The sequence below is a fragment of the Lathamus discolor genome, chromosome 2, assembly GCF_037157495.1.
Source record: "Lathamus discolor isolate bLatDis1 chromosome 2, bLatDis1.hap1, whole genome shotgun sequence".
Classification (NCBI taxonomy): domain Eukaryota; kingdom Metazoa; phylum Chordata; class Aves; order Psittaciformes; family Psittacidae; genus Lathamus; species Lathamus discolor.
The window spans coordinates 141,743,616-141,767,275 of NC_088885.1; the positions used below are offsets into that span (position 1 = coordinate 141,743,616).

General features: G+C 38.0%; 1 protein-coding gene across 1 annotated transcript in view; it reads right to left on the reverse strand.

The window, feature by feature from the left end:
• ANGPT1 (angiopoietin 1) overlaps nucleotides 1-19,763 on the reverse strand; it is a 168,885-nt gene extending 149,122 nt beyond the window's left edge. Inside the window, exon 1 of the mRNA XM_065668804.1 lies at nucleotides 19,072-19,763. Coding sequence (XP_065524876.1) covers nucleotides 19,072-19,368 — 297 coding nt within the window. The 5' untranslated portion in view covers nucleotides 19,369-19,763. The remainder of the gene's footprint in view (nucleotides 1-19,071) is intronic.
• Nucleotides 19,764-23,660: the final 3,897 nt, after the last annotated feature.

Genomic DNA, 23,660 nt, shown 5'->3' on the forward strand with positions numbered 1-23,660 from the left:
ATTGTTTTTAATTGTTGTTAAGTAATGTTTATTCTGGCCAAGGGCTCTGTGAGTCTCATGCTCTGCTGGGGACAAGGGGAGGCCGGGAGGAAGCAGAGACAGGACACCTGACCCAAGCTAGCCAAAGAGGTATTCCATACCACAGCACGTCATGCCCAGGGAGGTAACTGGGAGTTACCCGGAAGGACACACTCTCTCTTCGGGGGGGTCGAACTCGTTCAGCGGTGGTATCGTATTCTCTTCTTATTTTCTCGTATCAATATTATAATTGGTGGTAGCAGTAGTGATTTGTGTTATACCTTAGTTACTGGGCTGTTCTTATCTCAACCAGAGGGAGTTGCATTCTTTTCGATTCTCCTCTCCGTCCCTCCAGGAGCAGGGGGAGGGCAAGAAGGGGGGGAAGTGAGCAAACGAGGTTTATGGTTCGGTTTAAACCACGACACTTTTAAATACCTTTTAAAAGTGGTGACTCAACCACTTCCCTGGACATCCTGTTCCAATGCTTGACAACCTTTAGGGAAGAAATTTTTCCTAATACCCAATCTAAACCTCCCCTGATACAACTTGAGGCCATTTCTTCTAGTCCTTTTGCTTCTTATTTTGAAGAAGATACTGACACACACCTTACCCTATCCTCCTTTCAGGAAGTTGTAGAGAGTGATAAGGTTTACCCTGAGTTTCCATTACCCAGGATAAACAACCCCAGTTCTCTCAGCTGCTCCTCATAGGACTTCACCTACTCTTCACCAGAGTTGTTGTCTTTCTCTGGACCCACTCCAGCACCTCAATGTCTTCCTTGTAGTGAGGGGTCGAGAACAACACAGGATTTAAGGTGCAGCCTCACCAGTTCCAAGTACAGGGGGACAATCACTGTCCTGGCCGTGGTGGTCACACTATTTCTGATACAGGCCAGGAAGCCGCTGGCCTTTTTGGCTGCCTGGGCACACCGCTAGGCCATGGTAAACCAACTTTCATAAGTCCATGTTGACTGGCCCTGATAACCTGGTTGTCCTGTACATGCTATATAACAGCACTCAAGGCAAACTGCTCCATAACGTTCCCCCACACCAAGGTCAGACTGACAGGTCTGTAGCTCCTTAGATACTCCTTCCAGCCCTTCTTGTAGATGAGCATCATGTTTGGGAACCTCCAGTCAACTGGGACCTCTCTTGTTACCCAGGATTGCTGATAAATTACGGAAAGTGATTTGGTGAGCACTTCTGCCAGCTCCCTCAGAATCCTTGGGTGAATTCCATCTGGTCCCATAGACCTGTTTGTGTCAGTGTCGTAGCAGGTCACTCACCATTCTCCCTTGGATTATGGGGGCTTCATCCTGATCCCTGACCCTGTCTTCCAGCTCAAGGGGAGCAACTGGTCTTACTATTAAAGACCGAGACAAAGAAGGCATTAAGTATCTTGGCTTTTTCATCATCTTTTGTCACTATGTTTCCCCTCCCTATCCAATAATGGATGGAGATTCTCCTTAGCCTTTCTTTCTTTTGCTACTAATTTATTTATAGAAACATTTTTAATTCTCTTTAAAAGCTGTAGCCAGATTATGTCCTAGTTGGGCTTTGGCCCTTCTAGTTTTCCTCCTCATGACATCCATGTAGTCCTCCTGAGCTGCCTGCCCCTTCTTCCAAAAAGGTCATAAACTTTTCCAGGCAGGCCAACCTGGAACATACTGGTGCTTGGTTTACTGCAAGCAAAGCAAATTTATCTCAAAAGTGAAGAACCAAGCAAATAACTAAGCATACATGTATATGTGAACTGACTGTCTTGGGTTTATATAAGGCAGATTCATTCATAATGTCCAGACTAGTGAAGAATTTAGAGGTCCTGCTGGTGTAGTCATCATGAGGATTATGGGATGGAAAACCAAATGAAAACCACAACAGAATACCAAAAACCAAGACAGAAACTCCTTCATTTGCAACCTAGAACCTGGATAACAATATGGAAGCTTATCACCTTTGTTAACTTAGTCACAAGACGGCCTTAAGTACGGTCTGATCTGGGACTGCTCTCATTCTGGAGAACTTCAAAGTTTCTTAACAGGTATAATATTCAACAGATATTCATTCTGCAGCTCCTAAGTGATGATGATTGCAGCTTGTGCACCCTGATTACTAGCCATCTTTGAAAATGTAGTCTATGTACAGATTTTCAATAACACTGAACACCCACCTGTTCTGCTGATGTCAACGGAAGCTCTTACAGCCCTGTGAAGGTCAGATTTTACATTTTCCTCCTGACATACTTTTATGTTCTGAATTTCCAGGAACCTTTACATTTCAGAAAGATATATTGAAAGGAAGACAAAAATTGTCTTCAAAACTACTGTTAAACTGTGTGATTTTCCTATTGGTTGTTAAATAAAGGGTTTCTTTGCATAAAATAATATCAGGTTTACACATTTCATCAATCATTTGGATGAGTTTCTAGAATAATTCATACAAGGTGGCACATGCTCTATATTTTACTTGTCATCACATTTAACCCCTGTGGAGAATGATTTTGTTGCTAATAAATTATACATGACATTATAAGGCATTTTCAACAAATTTCAGGGTTTAGTTTTTGTTTTAAAAGTTAGTGCTGGTCGATGTTTCCGTACCTTCCCTGAAGCAATGGGAAGCAATGGGCTGTAACATAAAGTCTTTTCAGTTTCAGTTTAGGAAAGGCTTTTACTTGCTGAGAAGAGGCAATAGCTTTATCTAATGACTTGGGGATTGGAAGTAGATGATCTTAAGGTCCTTTCCAACCCTAACCATTCTATGATTCTGTGATTCATTTGACAACCACAAGTAGGCATCAAATGGTTTGGCTTTTCCAGGGGTGGTGCTGAGGATACACTGCGGCATAGCATCACTGCCCCTTTGTACATCAGGCTGTGTGAGCAGAGCTGGTCTCTTAATAAAACAGAAAAAAATGACCACTTTTGAAACTGAATGAGAAAATTAAATAGCATGGATGTACACAGGAGCTCTAGCCAGTTTAGCATTCGTTACAACAAAGCAGGCAAATTCATCAAGGAGGCATGAGCTTTGATACATTGAGAATGAGGTTTTGACATAAGCATGAGCATCCAGACGTCTAGCTGATTTAAATCAACACCATTCCACTAATCTAGGTTGAGCAGCATCAAATTACAGCAGCTATGAATTTAGCACATGGCTAATTAGACAATGTTTTTTTTCAGCAACCTGGTCTTGTGGAAGGTATCTGTGCCCATGGTAGGTGGCTGGAACAAGATGATCTTTAAGGTCACTTCCAACCCAAACCATTCTATGGTTCTGTGATTCTAACATCCATAGATGCATTTCTAGTATGCCACTAGACAAAACAGTGGAATGTTATAATGCATGCAGCATGGATCTCCTTTTTTTTTTTCACAACATATTTGCTATAAGAGCTTTTTCTTACGTAGATTGATGATTTTTTTCTTCCTTTAATATGAGATAAATCAGCCAGCTAAAAAATACTTTTCTTAATTAAACCAAAAACCAGGGCAGTGGAAGAAAAGTTACAAATAGTTCTCTTTGAACTCAAATGCCTCTAGTTCAGTGGGGACAGTTTGCATGATCTTTCCTACATCAACAACATTCCACAGGCATATTCTCTCTGTGTTCCTCAGGAAAAAAAAAAAAAAAAGGAATGGCAGAAAGAACTGTTCCCGGATAAACAGGAGGATACTAATAAAGCACATCCCTTTTCTAACATCTCCACTGTGCCTGTACATGGATACTACACTTAGGCTTCTCCTTCATATCCCAAGATAATGTTGGAACTTGCTTCCACTTTCACTCATGACAGTCCTGACAGTTACTTTGTAGCAGTCTGCTGATTTTTCGCTTTATCATCAGGAAAGTGTTTTCCAGTGACATTGCTTTCAGTTTATGAAAAACTTTAAAAAAAAAAAAAAAAAAAAGAAAATGAAGATTATTTATTAATAAATACATTGATCAAAAAAATACAGATTCTTGTTTAATCAAGAATTCTTACCTCTTGGCAGATAACCACAAAGTTTTAGGTCACAGTTGTTGCCTCTGCCATTTATTTACTTTAACCTGAGTTCTCAAATCCTCAGGTTGGAAGGTTTCTAACTGGCTTATATCTGCTACATAGCAATTCTGACACAAAAATGTCTCAAGAAAATGCCAAAATATTCAGCAGAAGATGTCATCAAAAAGATTTTTTCTATTTTAAATCATTTCAGAAAAAGAAATAAAAACATTTACTGACTGTCTTCAGAAAAAAAGACCACAAAAACCTCATATGTCCCCTAAAAATACAGGCCAGACAGAATCTGAGACTAGTTTTAAATTAAGATCATATTCCTGATCAGTTTGAGTGTTTCTGTTTCAAAAGCTGTGTCTGTTCTTTGGTGTTTTAAGGGACTGAAAAGAGGAAAACTTAAAAAAATCCCCAAAACTAAGATAGGCCAAGTTGCATCTATGTTTTTTCTGACGTGAACGAAAAAGGAAATGTTGAAAATGTCTCTATAAGATTGTTCTCATGAGATCTACATCCCACTTTTAGACCTGGGGAATACTGGTACAAGGCTGAGCACATAATAAAAGCTGTACACAGTACCCTATCCTCAAATGAACAAAAAAAATCTGAGTTTGTCTGCTTCTCACAGACTGGGCTTGAGTCTTCTTTCAGCTGCAGAGAATTGACATTGGCATCATTCCACTGATGCCATTGACATGATTTCTGATTTGAAATGTTGTTTCAAGGCTTTTTAAAAGTGTTCTTTTCAGTACTGTATACCCACCACTGCACATGGCACGAGCTGGTATCTTTCTAGGCATGCAGACTAAAGAACTGGCTGAGGATAGAGACCGTACTATCATTTCAGTTCTTGATGTATCCAACAAATTTACGCTGACACAATGCAGGAATTGTAGAGCATATTGTGAGGAAGCACATCATCTGTTTTCTGCCTCTGCTTTTCTATAAATAGCAGACTTCTGTCTCCATGGGTGCTAGGCTAGCATTTTGCAACATACCCCTTCAGCCCTTTAAAATTCCTCCTGACCGTTTGGGAATTTCCTGTTCTGCCAAATAGGTTTGTCTGGACAGAGCTGAGGTCTGTCTCTTACCGTTAAGTAATCCCCTTACATTATGGCAGAGGCAGCCTGAAGTAGGTGAATCCAGAAAGCCAGTGACAAAAAGTAGACCCAGAACTTCTGCCACGCTTGAAAGCACCAGGGGAAGGAGAGGGTGAGGGTGTCAGCTTCAGACAGCCACAGCTGAAGTCAGGAAATGTCCTTTCCTAGACAGGAACAGAGCTCAGATTTTTACTGCTGATTCACTGTGAGCAGCGCTGGGCCCAACTCCACAACGATTTATTAGCATCACACTCTGAGTGAGAGTCAAGACACTTTATTTTTTTTTCAGTTTCTAATTCTCTCAAGGCTATTTAATGATAATGATTTGAGTTTGTGGAATGTGTTGAAAACCACCTTTGGGTTCATATTCCCACAGGAAATCACTGTTTTCTCTAGATATAACTTTTGGTAAGAGCTTATGCTGGAAAATGCAGTATCAATAGCAGACTAAGCCTGATAAAAGCAACCCTGAAAATTAACATCCACTCTGATAGAAACACTGAGGAACTCCGAATTAGGATGCGAAGCTGTCTTTCAATAAAAAGCTTGCATTCCATTATGAATAGTATTCAAAAAATAATCTTGGTGCAGCTTGCTGAAAGCCTTTTAGAAGGATTTTACGATAGAAGTGAAAATGACAGCATTCAAAACTACACTGACAAAACTAATGCTGACTGAGGTGTCGTCTTGAAACTTAAGAAGAATGAAAATGGGAAATTTATATTAAAACATATCTTCAGTGTTCCATAATGGTGGGGAAAAAAAAAAAAAAAAAAAAAAGGTTAATTTTAGTGACAAAAGACCAGAATTTTGGTTGTAATTTCAGGAGCTCTGCATGATTTTGTTAACAAAATAAAAAAATGAAAATTTTGAAGTAGTCTTTAAAAATGCACAAAAAGGAAAAAGATTTCAAGCTTGGTCCATATTTTACAAATCAAGAATTCATGTTGTATCTTCATGCCCATAACAGTACAACAGAAGCATTTTCAGTCTTGCTCAATTCTGCTTCTAGGAAATACCACAGGGGGTCAGTGGCCAAATTAGTAGATGTTTCCAAGATGTGTAGGAGTGTTAAATCCTGGATAAGGGAAACTTTTTTTTTAATCCTAGGATTCACAAAGCAGTTGTTGTTGCGGTTTTTTTGTGGAGAGCCCTGGGAAGCATTAAGGTAGATGTAACAATTGCTGCTTTTTTTGGCTTACTCTTTAGCATTACAGAAATACAATCAGTAATCCTAGCTTTAAGAACCTGAATTCCAGACAAATTCTTTTATTTCTGTCAATGTTTAATTTTATAACTATTTTTAACATAGGTACATCAATTGCACTTTAAAAGTCAATATATAAATACACTGTATAAATGCTTAAATGCATAATTTATACACTCACTGTATACATAACAATAATTAAATATTATTGGGAACTGTCTTGTTCAGGATCTTTGTCAGTGACATGGACAGTGGGATTGAGTGCGCCCTCAGCAAGTTTGCTGATGACACCAAGCTGTGTGGTTCAGTTGATACGCTGGAGGGAAGGGATGCCATCCAGAGGGACCTTGACACACTTGTAACGTGGGCTGATGCCAATCTTATGAAGTTTAACCACGACAAGTGCAAGGTCCTACACCTGGGTTGGAGCAATCCCAGGCACAGCAACAGGTTGGGCAGAGAAGAGATCCAGAGCAGCCCTGTGGAGAAGGACTTGGAGTGTTGGTCGATGAGAAAATGAACATGAGCCGGCTTCAGTGTGCACTCACAGCCCAGAAAGCCAACCGTATCCTGGGCTGCATCAAAAGGAGCATGACCAGCAGGTCGAAGGAGGTGATCCTGCCCCTCTACTCTGCTCTCGTGACACCTCACTTGGAGTATTGTGTGCAGTTCTGGTGTCCTCAACATAAAAAGGACATGGAACTGCTGGAACAAGTGCAGAGGAGGGCCACGAGGATGATCAGGGGACTGGAGCACCTCCCGTATGAAGACAGGCTGAGGAAGTTGGGGCTGTTCAGCCTGGAGAAGAGAAGGCTGCATGGAGACCTCATAGCAGCTTTACAGTATCTGAAGGTGGCCTATAGGAATGCTGGAGAAGGTCTCTTCATTAGGGACTGTAGTGACAGGACAAAGGATAACAGGTTAAAACTTAAACAGGGAAAGTTTAGATTGGATATAAGGAAGAAGTTCTTTGCTGTAAGGGTGGTGAAGAACTGGAATGTGTTGCGCAGGGAAGTTGTGAATGCTCCATCCCTGGCAGTGTTCAAGGCCAGTTTGGACAGAGCCTTTGGTGAGATTTCCCTGCCCAAGGCAGGGGGGCTGGAACTAGATGATCTTAAGGTCCTTTCTAACCCTAACTATTCTATGATTCTATGATTATTATTATATATTTGTAAGACTTATTGGTGGCCAATACAGCATGTGTCATAATGGTTATCATGTATGTCAAAGGGAAAGTTATTTGGGGCCATATGATCCCCTAGGTGAACTGTGCAAGGAATTAGAATTCGCCTTTATTTGATGCTTTGAATTGTTTTGGCATTGTTCTCTGCAGGAAGGCTTCTATTGGAAATCTCTGAACTTCGTATTTTCCTCTATATATCCAAAAGTATAAACCAGGTGTGTGCTTGTTTAGAGTACCAGAGCAATGAGCAATTTCCATTCTGTTTTACCTCCTGTTGAAGTCTACTGAAAAGCAGCTATGTGCTTGTGATAACACCCTCCACCTTGAAATGAAAGCAATTTCATTTTTTTTTTTATAACAGTGAAACAGTCTCATTTTAAATAAAACCTTCCTCAACTATGATGTGTTTTAGCTCAGCAGACTGTAGTACTACTGAAATATGTAGTATTATGATCTTAATAGGGCCAAACAGCCTGTATATATTTTACAACTACATTGTTTCAGGGTATTTTACTGAACACTGTGCTGTACAGTAATTTGTCAGGCATTTCTGTCACTGCAAGACAACTTATCTTATTGTGTGTGCTTTAGTGACATGTTGATTCCTTGGGCAGCACACAAATTTATGTATTACAACAGCAATCTTCACCCTTCCTGTCAGAGTGTTAATGAAAATCCTCTATCAGCCTCAAATAGACAGACTTCTTGCTCTGAGGCACCACCCTCACTTCCTACATTATATTTAGCTTTTCTAATCTTTCTCCAGGTCCCTTACACTTTGTCTGAGATGACCATTTCCAAGAGACAATAGTCAGCAGTTACAAACTCACCTTCAGTTTCCTTCGGAATTATCTGTCCAGTAACTATCTTATGGAATTAAAAATCATCAAAAAGCACTTGAAGAAGCTACCTATATTGTTATTACATTTACATTTTACCCAACTCACAAATTTATCACAGATATTTCGCATAGTTTACGCAAGCATTACATGGTGTCATGGTTGCATAAACATAGAGCAGTGTATGTAATCATGCAAGGATTCGCAAGCATTTTGCCAGTGAGGTGCGATGCAGAAATTCAACTAGTACCCTGGTTTCAGGAAGTGTGAAACAAGCCATCTTTCTCAACAAAAATCAGCTAATAAAGATTTGAAATCACTCATTCAACTGGATACTTCTCAGTTGCAGAGCCATGTGTTATATCTTTGTACTGTGACTGGTAAAATCAAGTAAAATAGCTCATCAAGCAGATCAAATCATAAAAAATTACCTTTTACCAATGATTATTAAATTTATTCTCCTGTAATCATAACCTTTAATGATAACTTTTTAGTACTTGGGGAACTCTTCTTGCCTCATGTGCCTCTGCAAATACAGTTGTCTTGTTTATGCTTCTTGGTATAAATGTTTGGTATTACAACAGCTACAAAGTAATTCTTTAACAACTGACATGAAGACAGAGGCCATAACAGCTGAACTGGGCGATGTCATGGAGGTAAACTGTCAGAGGAATATACAAAAGGATATTTATTGTATCAGACAGAATTCTTGGAAAAGGCAAGAGATCAAACTGGATCATTCAAGAAAAATGTGAAGGGAAACAACCTTAATCATCACCTCTGTAGTTAACTGGCTAAAGTGATTAAGAATTTTGCAGTCCATATCTCCTCCACAAAAATATAGTAACACAGAAAAACTTCCTAGCAGATCGTTGATGGCCTTTCCTATTAACAGGATAGAAATGACACAGGAAAGATAGGTGGCCCTTTACCATTTATCTCTACTATAATAAGTCACATACAGAGTGAAGTATGAAGTTTTAGCCAAGGAGCAAAGGGGAATAGCTCATTCAGGAAGAGATTAGATCACCTCTTTGAGCAATTTTCCGTTTAAGCAGATCCTCAAAATTCCAGGCACAGCACCAAAGGCATCACAGTTTGGGGGCTGCTTGTTACTGGGTTGACTTGCTGATGTGGCCTACAAAGCCACAGGAATTTCCCTATGAATTAAGGCTGTAGAGGGTAAATATTTAACTATGACACAAATAAATATACTCAATAGTTAAATGATAATGTCAGTGATCCTAAGTCCTTATTTCTGAGACTTTTATCTGCATATGAATGCCGAATTTTCAAAGGCAATAGCAGTCTTCATTGAGTTCTTTGGCATTGGAGGAGGCTTCAGAGAACCAGCTTGTATATAAAGTTTTTCTATGAGATTTCAGAAATATCAAGCCATTTCTACACAGGTTTTTCATATAAAATATTAGGATTTTAGAACTAGTGCTTTGATAGTAAGATAATTATCTGAAGATGCTTGACTTCCTGAAACATAAATGCATGACTCAGAAGAGAGAAGAAAAAGGCATGAAAATGACCCACTTTACCCACACGCTGACCCAATGGGAGAGCTTTAAAGAAGAGATTTATTTAATACAGTTCTTTTTCCTGCAAAAGACTTCTGCATGAGAACTAAAACTCCCAGACGATTATTGCTAAAGCTATTGAAAGTCGAACATACGTAAGTGAAAATCAGCACACTTAAGTAGAGCCACAGGTGGTTTCACCCAAATTGAAAATTCATTCAATACAATGTTTAGGAAAAAAAAAATTACAAAATCATTATTTAACAACTGTATTCTTTTTTCCTAAATCTCCGCTGGGCAAGACCATATTTACAGACAAGTTATTCAGAAAGAAAAATAAAAGTTTATAAACATAGGCTGACAGCTTTAAAACATTCATAAATAATATGATCCGAGAGGCAGGCAAATCTATTACAGACCTGAAGATATATGTAAAAGCATCTCTAGAGATTTTACTAGGACTCTTCCTCTCATTTTTATGGGTATTTAAAATGTGTTCTGTGGATTTGGAGTGCATTAAAGGTCAAATATTAAAACACGTTTCAAAATAGTAAATTTACACTTTGAGAATCAGATTTTTTTCACCTACAGTCAGGAAGCAAGAACCCCACCTTGAAGGCTGGAGAGCCCTTGATAATGACTGCAAGTTGGTTATATATTTAAAATAATGGGCAGGCACCAGTGTTTTTCTCTTTGAAACTTTGCAAGTTCCCTCTGCAGATTTAGGCTGATGTGGATCGCAGCTGAGGAAACTGAAAGCCTGGCCTGCTAAACAGTGTTGTCCCTAAAAGAGAAGCTTCATAACATAGATAGTATCTTTCAAGAAAACCCTCTTGCACACAGAAAGCCTTTAAAGGAAGTTCAGATGTGAAAAAAAGCAGGATCAGTCTATAAATTACATACCAGCCTGCAGCAGAAATAGTTTTTGAATTCAAAATTGATTAGCACCAATCTGATCATCTATGCTCTAGTGTGAAAGAAGACATGCTGTCAAAAGAGACAAATTACCTTCTAAGGTCTTCTGCTCATACTCACAGTTTTCTCCCACAGTTCTCTAGTCTTGCCTTAATTTCCTGGCAGGAATGTTAAGAGCCTATCCTATCTCTAGGGTAATCTCTCAAGCCTATTTGTCTGCTTGGTACAGAAGGAGAAGAAAGAATGTCAGGACCCAAAACCTCCTGCAGAACAGAGTCAGAAGGGAATTCTGCTAACTGGAACAAGTGGATTTTGGTTGTTCCCATACATTCCTATCGCAGAAGGGATGCCTGGTACATTATTTGCAGCAAGACAACTAGTAAAAACACGACAACTGGTAAGAATTTACTCCAAAAAAAAAAAAAATTCCCAGAAGACCTGATGAAAAATTATATATTTATGCCAAGTCCTGTTGAAGAAGCAGATGCTGTGCATGCACAAAAAATAACCAGGTTTGTTTTGCCGGATAGGCACATGTGAGGACAGAAACATGGCTGGGATAGGAAGTACAAATGTCATATTTTTTCCAGAATATATGAAAATTCTTGCTTCATATACATTCTATAAAGAACAAAAGAAAGGGCACACATAATTTATCAGCAGCACAGCATGGGTAGTCATTCACAGAGAATTGACGCATGTACAATGCACAAGATTTCATCTTGCTACCAATTCTTCTATTATTTTGAGCCAACTGGTCTGTTCTAGGAGAACAAAAGATTGACAGCAGGTAAGTAGGTATAAAATATAAGAATGGATTTAAGCCACAACACTTAGAAACAGATTTTAGCATATGTTACACCAAACACTCCAAAAATCTAAATGCATATCTGTGTGCATGTGCATTTGTATATATATGTGTGCACACACTCATGCACCAGGATTTGACTTCCAAGGGCAAGGAATTCTGAGACTGCTCGCAGAATTTTTCATCAGCTACTTTTTACTCAGGCGTCTTCAACACAGATTTTTCATCAGCAAGACTATAACTGCACTTTCAGCCTATTTCTTTCTCATTTAAATGAGGAATAGTAATAAAGATCATATAACTGAGCATGTACTACTATATAACAGAACTTCAAAGTACCTTTGTTAAAGACCTATTCACCTATTCCACCATAAAATGAGCATAGTTGTCTATTACCCTTTTTTTCTTCTTTTCATTTCTGTTCCTAGAAGATAGTCAAATCAGTATAAGAAATTTCTTTCAATCATGTGACTCTGTTTTTCTGTATGTTTTTCTTAAGGGATTAAAAAATTGTCTTAATCAAATTTTTTTGTTTGGTTGGTTGGTTTGTTGGTTTTGTTAAATTCTAAAAGCAAAACATTTTTGCAAATGCAGAACAGTGCAACTTCAGCATCTTTCCAGCTGACCATATACCTGTCTCGCTTTGACTGGCTGTACCCATATGTTTGGTCAATGTTGAATGTAGCCCCGCTGGTAGTCTTGTTTAGACAAGGAAGTTACACTAGTTTGACTTGCATCAGTTTTAAGTAGGGATAATTGAACTGGTGCAAGTCCCTGGGTAGATTTTTTATCCCACCTTTGGAGTGACTTAGAGTGTTTTAGATTAACTAATTCTTAACTAAGGTAATGAAAAGCAAAGCTTCATTTTTGTGCAGGAACTTTAAAGGGAATGCAGTGCAAATGTTCAATAATTTATGGCATTTCTAAGTTACCCTTCCAAGTGAATATTCACCACCCTGGTGTTTCATAACACTGAAATATGCACATATGGTTTCACAAGAATAACCTTGTGTTAAAGTACACTTGTTTCATAAGAAAAAGAAGCCTTCCTATGAAATATGAAACTATTTCAATTTCCTTTTCCTGATCAAACTACAACCCTTTAACAAGAGAGGAAATCCTTATGCTACTGGGAAGACTTTTACGCCAAGGCTGTTTATTTAAGACACTTGAGCTGCTGGTGCTGAAGATAAGGTTCACAGCACAGCTAAAATCTTGATACTGGTTCTAAAAGGTCTTCATTTACTACCTCATCATTGTTTGAATCATCTTGCAAATATGGAGAAGATGACTGAACTAAGCTGAACCATAAATTTAGATGAATATGAGCAGGTTGTTAAGTATCTTCAGCTTCCTATAAATCATGTAAGTGAGTTCAGTTTTGATGATGGCAAGTTTATTCAAAATTGCTGGTTAAAATAGCTATGAAAAACTAGCTGTCCCTCACTGGTCTTCCTGAGAAACCATACAAGTCTAAAACACAGTCTTATTCATCTTAGATTAATACAGTTTGGAGCAGAAGCTGCTTAATATGTTTGAAGAATACTGCAAGAATAAGGACTGTTCTCGCTATTAAAAGGACAGACACAATCAATTCGCTCAACTGCAACCTGCAAAATAGACTTAGCATTATAAATTCATATTCATTGTATTCATCTGCTTATTCTTTATAAATCATTTTAGTTGCTAATTTTAAAACTAAATTTCTTCCAAAAGATTTTTCAATTTCTCTCCATTTCCTGTAAACATTGGAAGTATTATTATAATTTATAAACTCTTAATAGCACAAAATACCTTCCACTAGAAAGACTCTAAAAGCAACACAAAAAATAACATATTAAGCCTCCCAACAGCATTGTGAAATTAGGTAGTAGGACTATATTTGTGTTAGAAAAGGGAAACTGAAATACTTAAAGTTTACAATTTCCTTGCAGTCACTAGGGAAGTCTGTGCTACAGCCATGGATAGAAGTAAAGCTTAAATCTATCCCATTTAACTGGGGCATTTAAATCAGGAAGTGAGCTGCTCAGGGTTTCCCTGGAGTTAATGAAGAGAAGCAGGGACTTCCACAAGAACATTCAGATGCCTGGCTCTTCCTCTGGGCTTTCTACTGTCTCTTGACACAGCACTGAGAGATTCCCCACAGGAAAGAAAAACCTATCTTGGCTATCTCTGGCTTTCGGCCATAAGTTTGGGTGGGATGATGCAGACTTAAAATACTCAGCTCCATACTTTTCCCACATGGGCTGTCTTTCTTTTCCTTTCTATTTTTTTTTTATTTTTTTTTTTCCAAGGCACCCAGCTCTGTGAAGCGAAGACTGGTTCCAAACCACAGAAGGGAATGGGAACGATGAGTTCTCAGCACCCTCAAAATGACACACAATTTACTTTATATCAGTTTCATTTAGAAAAGCTCTCAGTGCTCTAAATGAGATCTCCCACTGGGCATGTCGGTTGGACAGTTCTGATGACTAATAAATGTAATATTTTATTGTTACCAGAAAGTTCCTAATTACAGCTGTCATCACTGGAAACAAACATACTCAGGTTCTACTGCACATTATGTAAAACCTTCTGTCCAAGCTTGGGAAATACTCTTTTGGTAAGTAATTTACTACCAAATGTGGCACATGTGGGATTGCCCTTCTACTTCTTAAAAAAAAAAGCTACAACATTGCCAAATTGGTTATCCCCCAAATAAATATAACGCTTTCAGGAATTTCCACATTTAAAGTCTTGCCTCTTTCTTGTGGGTACCTCAAATTATCCCAACGACTTCAGAAATGTGATTAATACTGTTTTGAAGTGCAGGCATGTTATTAGCCAAGAGATTGTTTGGAGGTAAATAAGCAATTTTGGTTTTACACTCAAACATTAATTTTCTTTGAATTAGTTTGTTTCCATGAACTTACTTTTGCTCCTTAAATTCCATTTTTATATACTTAATCATTGAGTAGTACATAATATATAAGTAATCCCACTAATTTGAATCCCATCATTTGTTTCAAAGCTTGTTTGTGTGAACTCCATTTCAAAGGTCACTAGGATGAGGCTCTGTTTTGGATATGAGAATTCATCGAAGCAAAAACGAGTACCTAAACTAGAAAACAACCTCTGGGTCTAGACAAGAAATCCAGATTCAAGCTGGATGCCAAATAGGAGGCTACTGGCCAGTTTTGGATTAAACATTCTCACTGCTTCTTTTTAGCCTTGGTCCACCTTGAAAAGGAAAGATTTACTGAAAAACCATTTCTTACACAGCTCTGTCAGTAATATAAGCACAAGAAGATTCCAAATCTAATTAACTGCTTTTATTTAGGAAAATTAACAGGAGTTCATCATGGATCTCCTGATTGCACTCATCATCCAAATGTTATATGGAAACTATGGTCAGATGATACATTACAAAATGCCCAGTGAGACATAAGCCTAAATACAATTTTTACTATTTCTTGTATTCATTCAACTAGGGAATATTGGTTTCTTAATGTGACAAAATTTTGCACACACTATGGCACCTCTGTCTTTGTATTAATAGAAATTTGCCTCATAGGATATTATGACAACTCTGGATATGCCTTATTCAAGGCAGGCTCTATCACATTTTCACGCAACTTCACAGCAAGAATGACATATAAGGAATTTTCCCACCTTCAGCAAACAATATAAAATCCAAGGCACAATCCACACACATAAGCAAATTATTATTATTATTTCAGATTTTCAGTAGAGCCACAGCACACAGTGACAGATACCAGTCTTTTCAAAAGCTACTTTCTTCTATACAATGATTGGTCCCCTTCAAAATCTAGATTCCTTACATGCTTAAAACCCAAGTGAGCACTTGTGATCTTACTTCTGTAAAATATGGAAGTCAATAAAAAGCACAAAGAACGCCATAGACAAATAATTTATCAAAACAATAGGAAAAATAAACTTTAAAGTGGACTATCAAATGACTACAGGTACCCCAGAAAAAATTGTTCATAATTTCTTTCTTTAATGACTGAAACTGGCTCATCATTTTATACTTCTGTTATAGTTGGTGACAGAACAGGCACTTTGAAGGCAAAGAGAAGTGAGTGGAAGCTTCTCTATTTGGTTTAAGTGTAGTTATGCCATCAATATTTGCAGAGAAAGTGAAAAAAATCTAAGAAATCTAAGTCTGGGATCTGGCTGACAGAATAGTTGTGGTTCACTTTCAACTCAAACTTGTACAGCTGTGTTAGTTTCTTACTGTACATTACTATTAAGTATTAATTTTAAACTTTAATATGATTCTACCTAGGTGATGATCAGGAAAAAAAAAGAACGAGTGGATCATGTAAAATTTACTACTGTAATAACAACTATTACTGCTGTTTGGACTGATGGATAAGTATGTGAAAAATTCATCTATATACCTATTCTGAATGTATACAGAGTCTATTGATGCCTTGAGTTCAACAAGCTGACTGACAGAAAGTTCCCAAGCAAGATATGACGATAACATTTCATGTAACTCCTCTTTGGCAATACTTAGACACTGTAATTAAATACCAAACAGTATCACGTGTGCCAGTCAGTTACTGCAAGAAGGAGAATGTGATGAACTGTTTGTTTTGAACTATTAGTATAAACATATTGCAGAAATGAAACCCAAGCTTAAACAATGGGGAAAGCTATCCGGTATTAAAATAAACAGTTCTAGGAAAATCGCTAAAAATGTTTACCAAGTCATCTTCTTCCGAATAGTTTCTGTGCAGAGCAGTTTGCTGGGTCCCTGATTTGCCAACCAATCCCTGTTACGCTGACTATAAATATGCAAATGTCAATGGACAAGGCTGGGACTTAATTGCCAGTAACTGGCTCCCCAGACAAGCACATTTTTATCTTCACTCAGGTTTGTGTTCTTATTTTACTTTGATACTTGATTTGCTCCTAGAAATCTGCTAGCCTAGAGAGCAAAGAAAACCATTTTAAGTTTAAGATACTACAGAGTTAAGCAAGCCATGTTTCCCCAAACTTCCTTAATAAATAGTCTTTCAATATTGCAAGCTAGCATTTGTGCTGAGAAAACAAGTCACTCAAACATAGCCTATGGACAATTTTAATGAAAGTTATACATATAACCTGAAGTAATAAAGCTATTTCCATTATGTAAGTCAGAATATTTCTCGAATTCTTAAGCATTATGTCTTATTCTAGCTATTCACTTCCAGTCATAGATCTATAACGATAAATTATTATTTACTTTGTTCTTTGCAGGTGCAACTGTAAAATACTGTTTAGTGTATCAGCAGCTAAATCTGATATTAAAAATATAAGGAGGGAAAACAATGCAGAGTATAAAAATGATATGCGAGTTATCTACGTAATATATTCATTGCACTTCAACATTATGCTTGTTTAGAAAGGAAATGAGTTATGGCTGAGATGCTTTGTAATGGCAACAGCAGCAAAGCAAATTCAGTATTCAGAGATGCTATAATAGAGCTACATCAGCCTCATTTGTTCAGAGTGAGCCATACTCCATCGCACAGAGAAACGAGTCCTTTCATTCCAGGGAAAACTGACACATGGGGATATGTGCACAATCCCAGTTTTATGTAAACCCCTGGGAGCAGAGGCTTGGGGGATGGGAAGGAAAGGAGGAGGGGGGATAGGTCTGCCCATAGCATGTTTAACAATCACTCCAGAAAAAACAGTCCTCAAATATAAACTGCTTTCATTGGGCTTCCTACCTGTTTAATCACTTCCCTCCAAAGTGTGAGAGGACTAACCCTAACTCAGACATTCACACTCCAGAGACTCATATTTCTTCATGCTCAGCTCACACTGAAACAGTGATCTTAGTTCAGTCTCTAGTGGACAAACACAGAATAAGTCTTATAAGCACGATTCAGCAGGCACTTTGCTCAAGTGAAATCATGTGTGTATAAACACAAATAACAACTTTCCTCTTTTTAGTGCTTGCCTCAGCCCTCCCAAGGTATAGTAAAATAATTCCTTAAGAAATGCTTTCCTCTACAAAAGGCATCCCCTCATTTCCAGCATTATATTCCCAAAGCAGACTAAGATATTAAAAAAAAAAAAAAAAAGGGAAAGTAGTCTAAAAAATAAATGCTTGATTATATTCTGTTTTACAGTTACATATTTACTGACAGGGGCTTTTCTCTCTTGCTAGAGCCAGATATGCAAAGAGTACAGTTAATTCACCAAGAGACCGGGAAATCCTCTTTGAAGACTTTAGGAGGGTTAGGGGGATGGGGAATGATTGTATATGCTTTTTAACATATTTCTGTTTTGCATACTGCCTGGATGAAACAAAACTTGTGAATAACACAGGTAACTAACTATGCTAATAGGAAGTTTTAGCTCGCCTATTAAAGTCTTCACTAGATTTTTATTGATGCTCATTCTTATGACGAACTTGTGTTAGAGTTAAATAATGTATCTTTCAAAAGAGTACATACAGTAGTTTTCTTGTACCATCTTACACAACTAGTTACTTCCCTCAATAGCTCAATTTTCTGCTTTGCCAGGTCAAAATGCCAGTGTGAGAATTGGAATATTACAAATGACTATATACAAAAACTGTTTATTTATTTTTACTGGTCAGCTATCCCAAGACATTTTCATTACCATGGCTTTGAAAAGATCCTGCAAGGTATGTAATTTTACACAAGTGAGTAATCTGCTAAGGTGAATAGGACTGCTCATATGAGTGGAATTATTCACATATTTAAGTCTTCTCAAACCCAAACTTCAGCTCATGCATAAAATACTGAAAAGTTCATTAGAAAATTAGAACTACTGCAAAAATTCTTGAAAGTAATTACTTCTGCTAAGTTACTGCTACACCTTCAAACCCATTTTTTCCCTTCCTATGACAGAATGCACATATACAAACACAATTTAAAACAAGCTGTTTGAACTCCAGTGTAATGGACACAGTTAAAAACTTTAGCTGTGATATTTTAGGACTATGAATGCCTATATACTTTCTTCTTTTTTCCAGCAATTAGCTGTGTCAAACAATTTATATAGATCTATTTATGGAGGAACAATGATCTTAACCTAGTGCCTTTAAATGCTGATTTTTTTTAAAATGCTCCTTTTTGCTGTCAGAGTAGCAGGTATCCTGCATGGCACGTGATCTGAATCTGTGAGCTGTAAGAGAGTTTACAGGAATACTTAGTAAGTTCTGTCATTAGAGTCTCTGGAGGATTTCTGTGTTCTCTGGCTTACAAACATCCGTGGTCTCTTGAGATAAAACTTCAAGAAGTTGCATCTTTCACAACAGGAAAATTCTGCTCCCAAGAGCAATGTCACCAAGAATGGTGCACTCTGGCTGAAACATTTCTCCCCTACACAGCCACGAACTAGGTCAATCCTTATTACCTCAGTTCTCATAGAAACTAATGAAACCCCTAAACAGCATAAGAGTCGCCAAAAAAATCCATTTAGTGATAAATGAAAAAAAGAAACACTTACTTTTTGCAGCCACTGAGTGTAATTTTCCATCACATGTTCCAGATGTTGCAGTTTCTGGGAAGGGAAATCCTGTTCCACGTGAGGAGCATCTCTCTGAAGAGCATTTGTGTTATACTGGTCTGTCGTGCTTTCACGACAGTTCCCATCCTGTTCTGGCAGAATGAAAGTGTAGGTGCACTGCCCATGCTGAATCCGGTTAAATCTTCTCCCACTGGCTTCTGGACCCCGACGCTGGTTATTACAGGCTATATGAGGAAGAATCGCTGCCAGGAAAGCAAAGGAAAGGAAAACTGACATGATATTATTACTTTCCTTTCCTGCTTTAACAAAAACTTTTTCTTCGTCTTTCTTTAAATTTGTTCTTAATTTCCCTTGAAGTCTTTGGAAAAAGGACTGGAGAAGAGCACTTTGGTAATCAAGCTTGGATAAACTGTTGTTTTTTTAATTTCACTACGAGGATAGATTCCTTAGTTAAAATTGGGAATATTTATTGCATAGTAGTTAAGATTTATTGTTTCCTCTCTGTTACAGTCCAGCATGTAGCCTGCTTTAGTCAGCTGCATATGCATATCCCAGTCTCTTTCCCCTACACTATCTGCTGCAGAACTGCTATTTTCTCTCAGGCTTCAGTGAGTTTTATTAAGGTTGCACTTTCAAGCCAAGCTGGAAGCAAGCAGCCTTTCACAAGATGACTTGACAGGAATGCGTGTATGAGTGCGCCCCTATGTTAGGGATGGCTGATGGCTCCGTACAGAGGGATCATCTTACAAACTGGCTGGATGCATGACCTCAATCATGCATGGCTTTCCAGCCCCTATTGCATACAACAGCTAAGGGCTTTTGACAAATTCACGTAAGTTTAATAAGGAAGGCAGTCCACCTTAATACACTTCATATGTTCACGCTGACCTATTAAAATGTAGATAAAGTGTAGAAGTTTGTTGTAATCCCTCTGTAAATATACAAAGCACTGAAATTAAAAAATACTTTCAGTTCTGCGCTGCTCTGTATCTATTGAAGAATTCTAAGTTGGGAGAATGACACTTATGGGAAAAAAGTTACTTTTAACCCTCACATGCTTTAGCTACTTTTCTAAGACAATTGTGTTTCTTTAGCAAAGTTCACAGAGAGGGTTTTTTTCAGCATATAATGAAATTAAGACTGCCAAATAGTAATGGGAAATGGCAGTACAGATGGATAATAATTTTCTATGTTTGGCATCTAAACTAAGGTAACTAATTATAAAACAGTGAGGGACGGTGGCTGAACTATTCCAGACTGTCTTCTGTACTGCTGCATAGTTATATTCAAAACACTTCCTCCAGTTTGCAAGTCTGTCTGGGGGTATACAGGCACCTCTCATCATATGTAGAAACTTTCTTAAGGGCAACGTGCTTAAAGAAAGATTGTGGTAACTATTTCATGAACTGTCTTATACCTGAATAACACCTTTGGTATTTGCTAGAAACAAATGTAAAAATGCACCAATTAGAAACAGGATTGGAGTATTCCTGAAATTCAGAGGAATTTGGATCTGAGTTCCTGCTCTAGATTTTTATTCTAAAAGAATTGCTTGGAATATTTAGCCAAGTATATGGTCTGTTCCTGAGTAAGTGATTCCCATCCAAAACTGGGGGTGAAGGCTTTTCATTTTGCATCTGGAAAGAAACCACTGCATTTGGACCTAAATATCCCCTAAAATAATATATAGAGATGAAGTGTTACCTTGCTTTGAAATGTCTGCATGTCCAGTGCAGAGAAAAAAAAAGGAAAGAATTCAAAGCAAAGAGCAAAACATCAGTGTTACTTTTGGTTTTAGAAAAATCAGAATATCCTTCTACCTCTGAACTGTTCATCCCACCTTTGCACTCTGCTCTTTCTTTTTCTGCCTCTGAAGACCAACTGCTTTCTTGTTTTCATATAGCATTTCTTGTAATTCTCCACCATTAACACAACTAGTTCTGCCATGGGTTAGTTGCACAGTGTTTGCAATTATTGTGAAATATAATTGCAAGATATTTGTTCATGTAAGACCAGAGAGCTTCAGTCAGGAAGAAAACTGTAGGATCAGACAGTGAGCTTAAGGGTTAGCATAAAAACAGCTATTTCCTATGAGACAAAGCAAAAACACCAGAGCACAAACATGGTAACAATCTGTTTTGGGTTGATTTTTTTTTTTTGGTTGTTGTTGTTGTTGTTTTTGTTTCTGGTGTTTTTTTTTTTTTTGTTTGTTTGTTTTTGGGTTTTTTTTTAAAGTAAAAAGAGAACTTTATGAAAGGGCCTCAGAGCAGCTAAAAGGGGGGTAGCAAAGGTGGGTGTACAAAGGCTTCCTAAATATCTAGGTCATATTTAAAAATGCCACATATTATACAAATACCACATCCATTTTCTCCAGAGTATTTAAACAACAGACTTATTCACACGCCAACATGGAAAAGTGAGATTATAAACTTGAAAATTATGTTTTTTAGATGAGAAAAGACTTCACAGAAGAGCAGGCTCATTTTGTGGCTATTGCATGGCCCCTTCCCACTGGCTCAAGATGACTTCTCCTTCCCCTTTGTCACCCTCTTACTGAGATGTAACAGCCATAAGAAACTTCAAGAAGTGCAGAATTGTCAGACACCTTTTGCATTTGCTCATGTCTCCAGCTTAGTTCCCTGCCACAGCACCTGCATCTCAAAGCAAGATCCCTGACCCCAGGCCCCAAACTAATGGATCACAGGCAGCGCATAGTGGTCAGGCGCCACAGTGGGGAGATGTGCAGAGCCGTGTAGCAGCCAAAGCATCTCCTGCCAGTACACAGCACTAAAGATTTCCTCACTAGAGAGAGAGAAGTTACACACACACAAACACTTACTGCCCACATCTGGGTGGTATGAGTAGCACAGCTGAAGCATCTTGTTTGTCCAAACACATGGTGTCTCACACAGAGGCAAGGTAAGAATAGCAGGGGTCCCCTGAAGAGTCCAGGAGCCATTCTGTCACTCCCAGTTTGCAGCCTTTCTGGCCCAAGGGGATGCATGGAAAGGGACTCATGAATTGTGCTGGGATTCACTTAAATCTTTGCAAGGACCCAGGGTGACTCTTGAAATGACAGCAGCTCTGTTGTTTACACTGGAATTCAGTAAGATTTGGGGCTGTTCTTGCTGACACCTCAGCTGGAGCTGGCAACCAGGGTCGCCAGCTAGAAGCACAGATACTCCCAATCCTGTAAAACAGGGACCACCAAGGTCAACCTACTGTTTCCTGAAACACATGGCAAAGTTGTTCTGATAAGGACATCAAACCAGCCAAGCCAGCTTCAGTTCACAGTCCTCCCTGGAACACTCATGGTCCTGTGCATTCATAGGCAAAAGTGTAACAAGAAATACAGAAAAAGTGCTTGCTTCCAGATCTACAGTCATATCATTCCACAGGGCAATTTTCTGAGGAATTCCATTTTGTCTAAGGAAAACAGGTTCAGAGAAAAGAAGAGTTTTTAATTTCTAAAATTCCCTATTCCTATTAAAGTATTTGCTTTTTTTTTTTTTCAAACTAAGCAACCAACCAACAAAAAAAACTTTCCATTAAAGTGTCAATAGCTTGGTGTCTTCTACCCAATTTGATAAATGTACACTTTATTATCCCATACCATATGACCTATGTGACCTGTCCCAGCTTTTTGACCTGAAAATTTCATTGAGGTGAGGTAAAAAATAGTTCTCAAAGTTCAGCCAAAGTCACAGTGCGTATTTCTGTAGGATCTTACATTATATACTATAGACATAATCAAAATTATTTGTCCAGGATTGCACAGAAAATCAGAGACTCAGCCAGAAACTGAGTGGGGGCATGGATGTACTCAAAAGACTCCTTATTTTCCTAAGACCACTTCCTCCAGCACAATGACTAGTTTTGTATCCCCTGAATTCTTTCTTTTGTGTAACATGGTTCCATAAGCTTCCTTCACAGACCATGCAAAGTCTCATACACACTGTTTATTACTGTAGCTCACTATTGTAATGAATCCTTGCAACGCAAAATAGAAATTCAACATCCAGATAAAAATAACACTCACATGATATTGGTTACCATAGATCTAGCATTAATATAATTTAATGGCTTTTGTCACAGAATCATATATATGCTAAGAGTTCAAACACAGATCCTAGGAAACCAGAATCTATTTCTATTTCTTTACATATCTGCTGCAATGTGTTATTGCTGCAGATGAGTTACAATAAGCTTTCATCATGTCACACACTGTAACTGGAGTTACTCTAACTCAACTTCCTCAGTGTATAAGGGAAGTCACTGCAGAATGGCTCCTAAGTACAGGTGTAAGAAGCAGGTTTCTATCTCTAGGTAAATGCTGTACAGCAGGACAACAAAACATTTATTTTTAATGTAGCACATTCCAAACAACATAATTCTAAACATATAAATTTGATTTAATAAAATGGGATCTGAAGTCCCATAAGACTGACTGGTTTTGTGTTAATGCTTCTCTGTTACTTCAGTGGAGATGGTCCAAATTTGCCATCGTAAATGGGATGCAAGATGGGATGCAGGATTTGTGCCTGATCCTACAGAATCCAGATGGTATT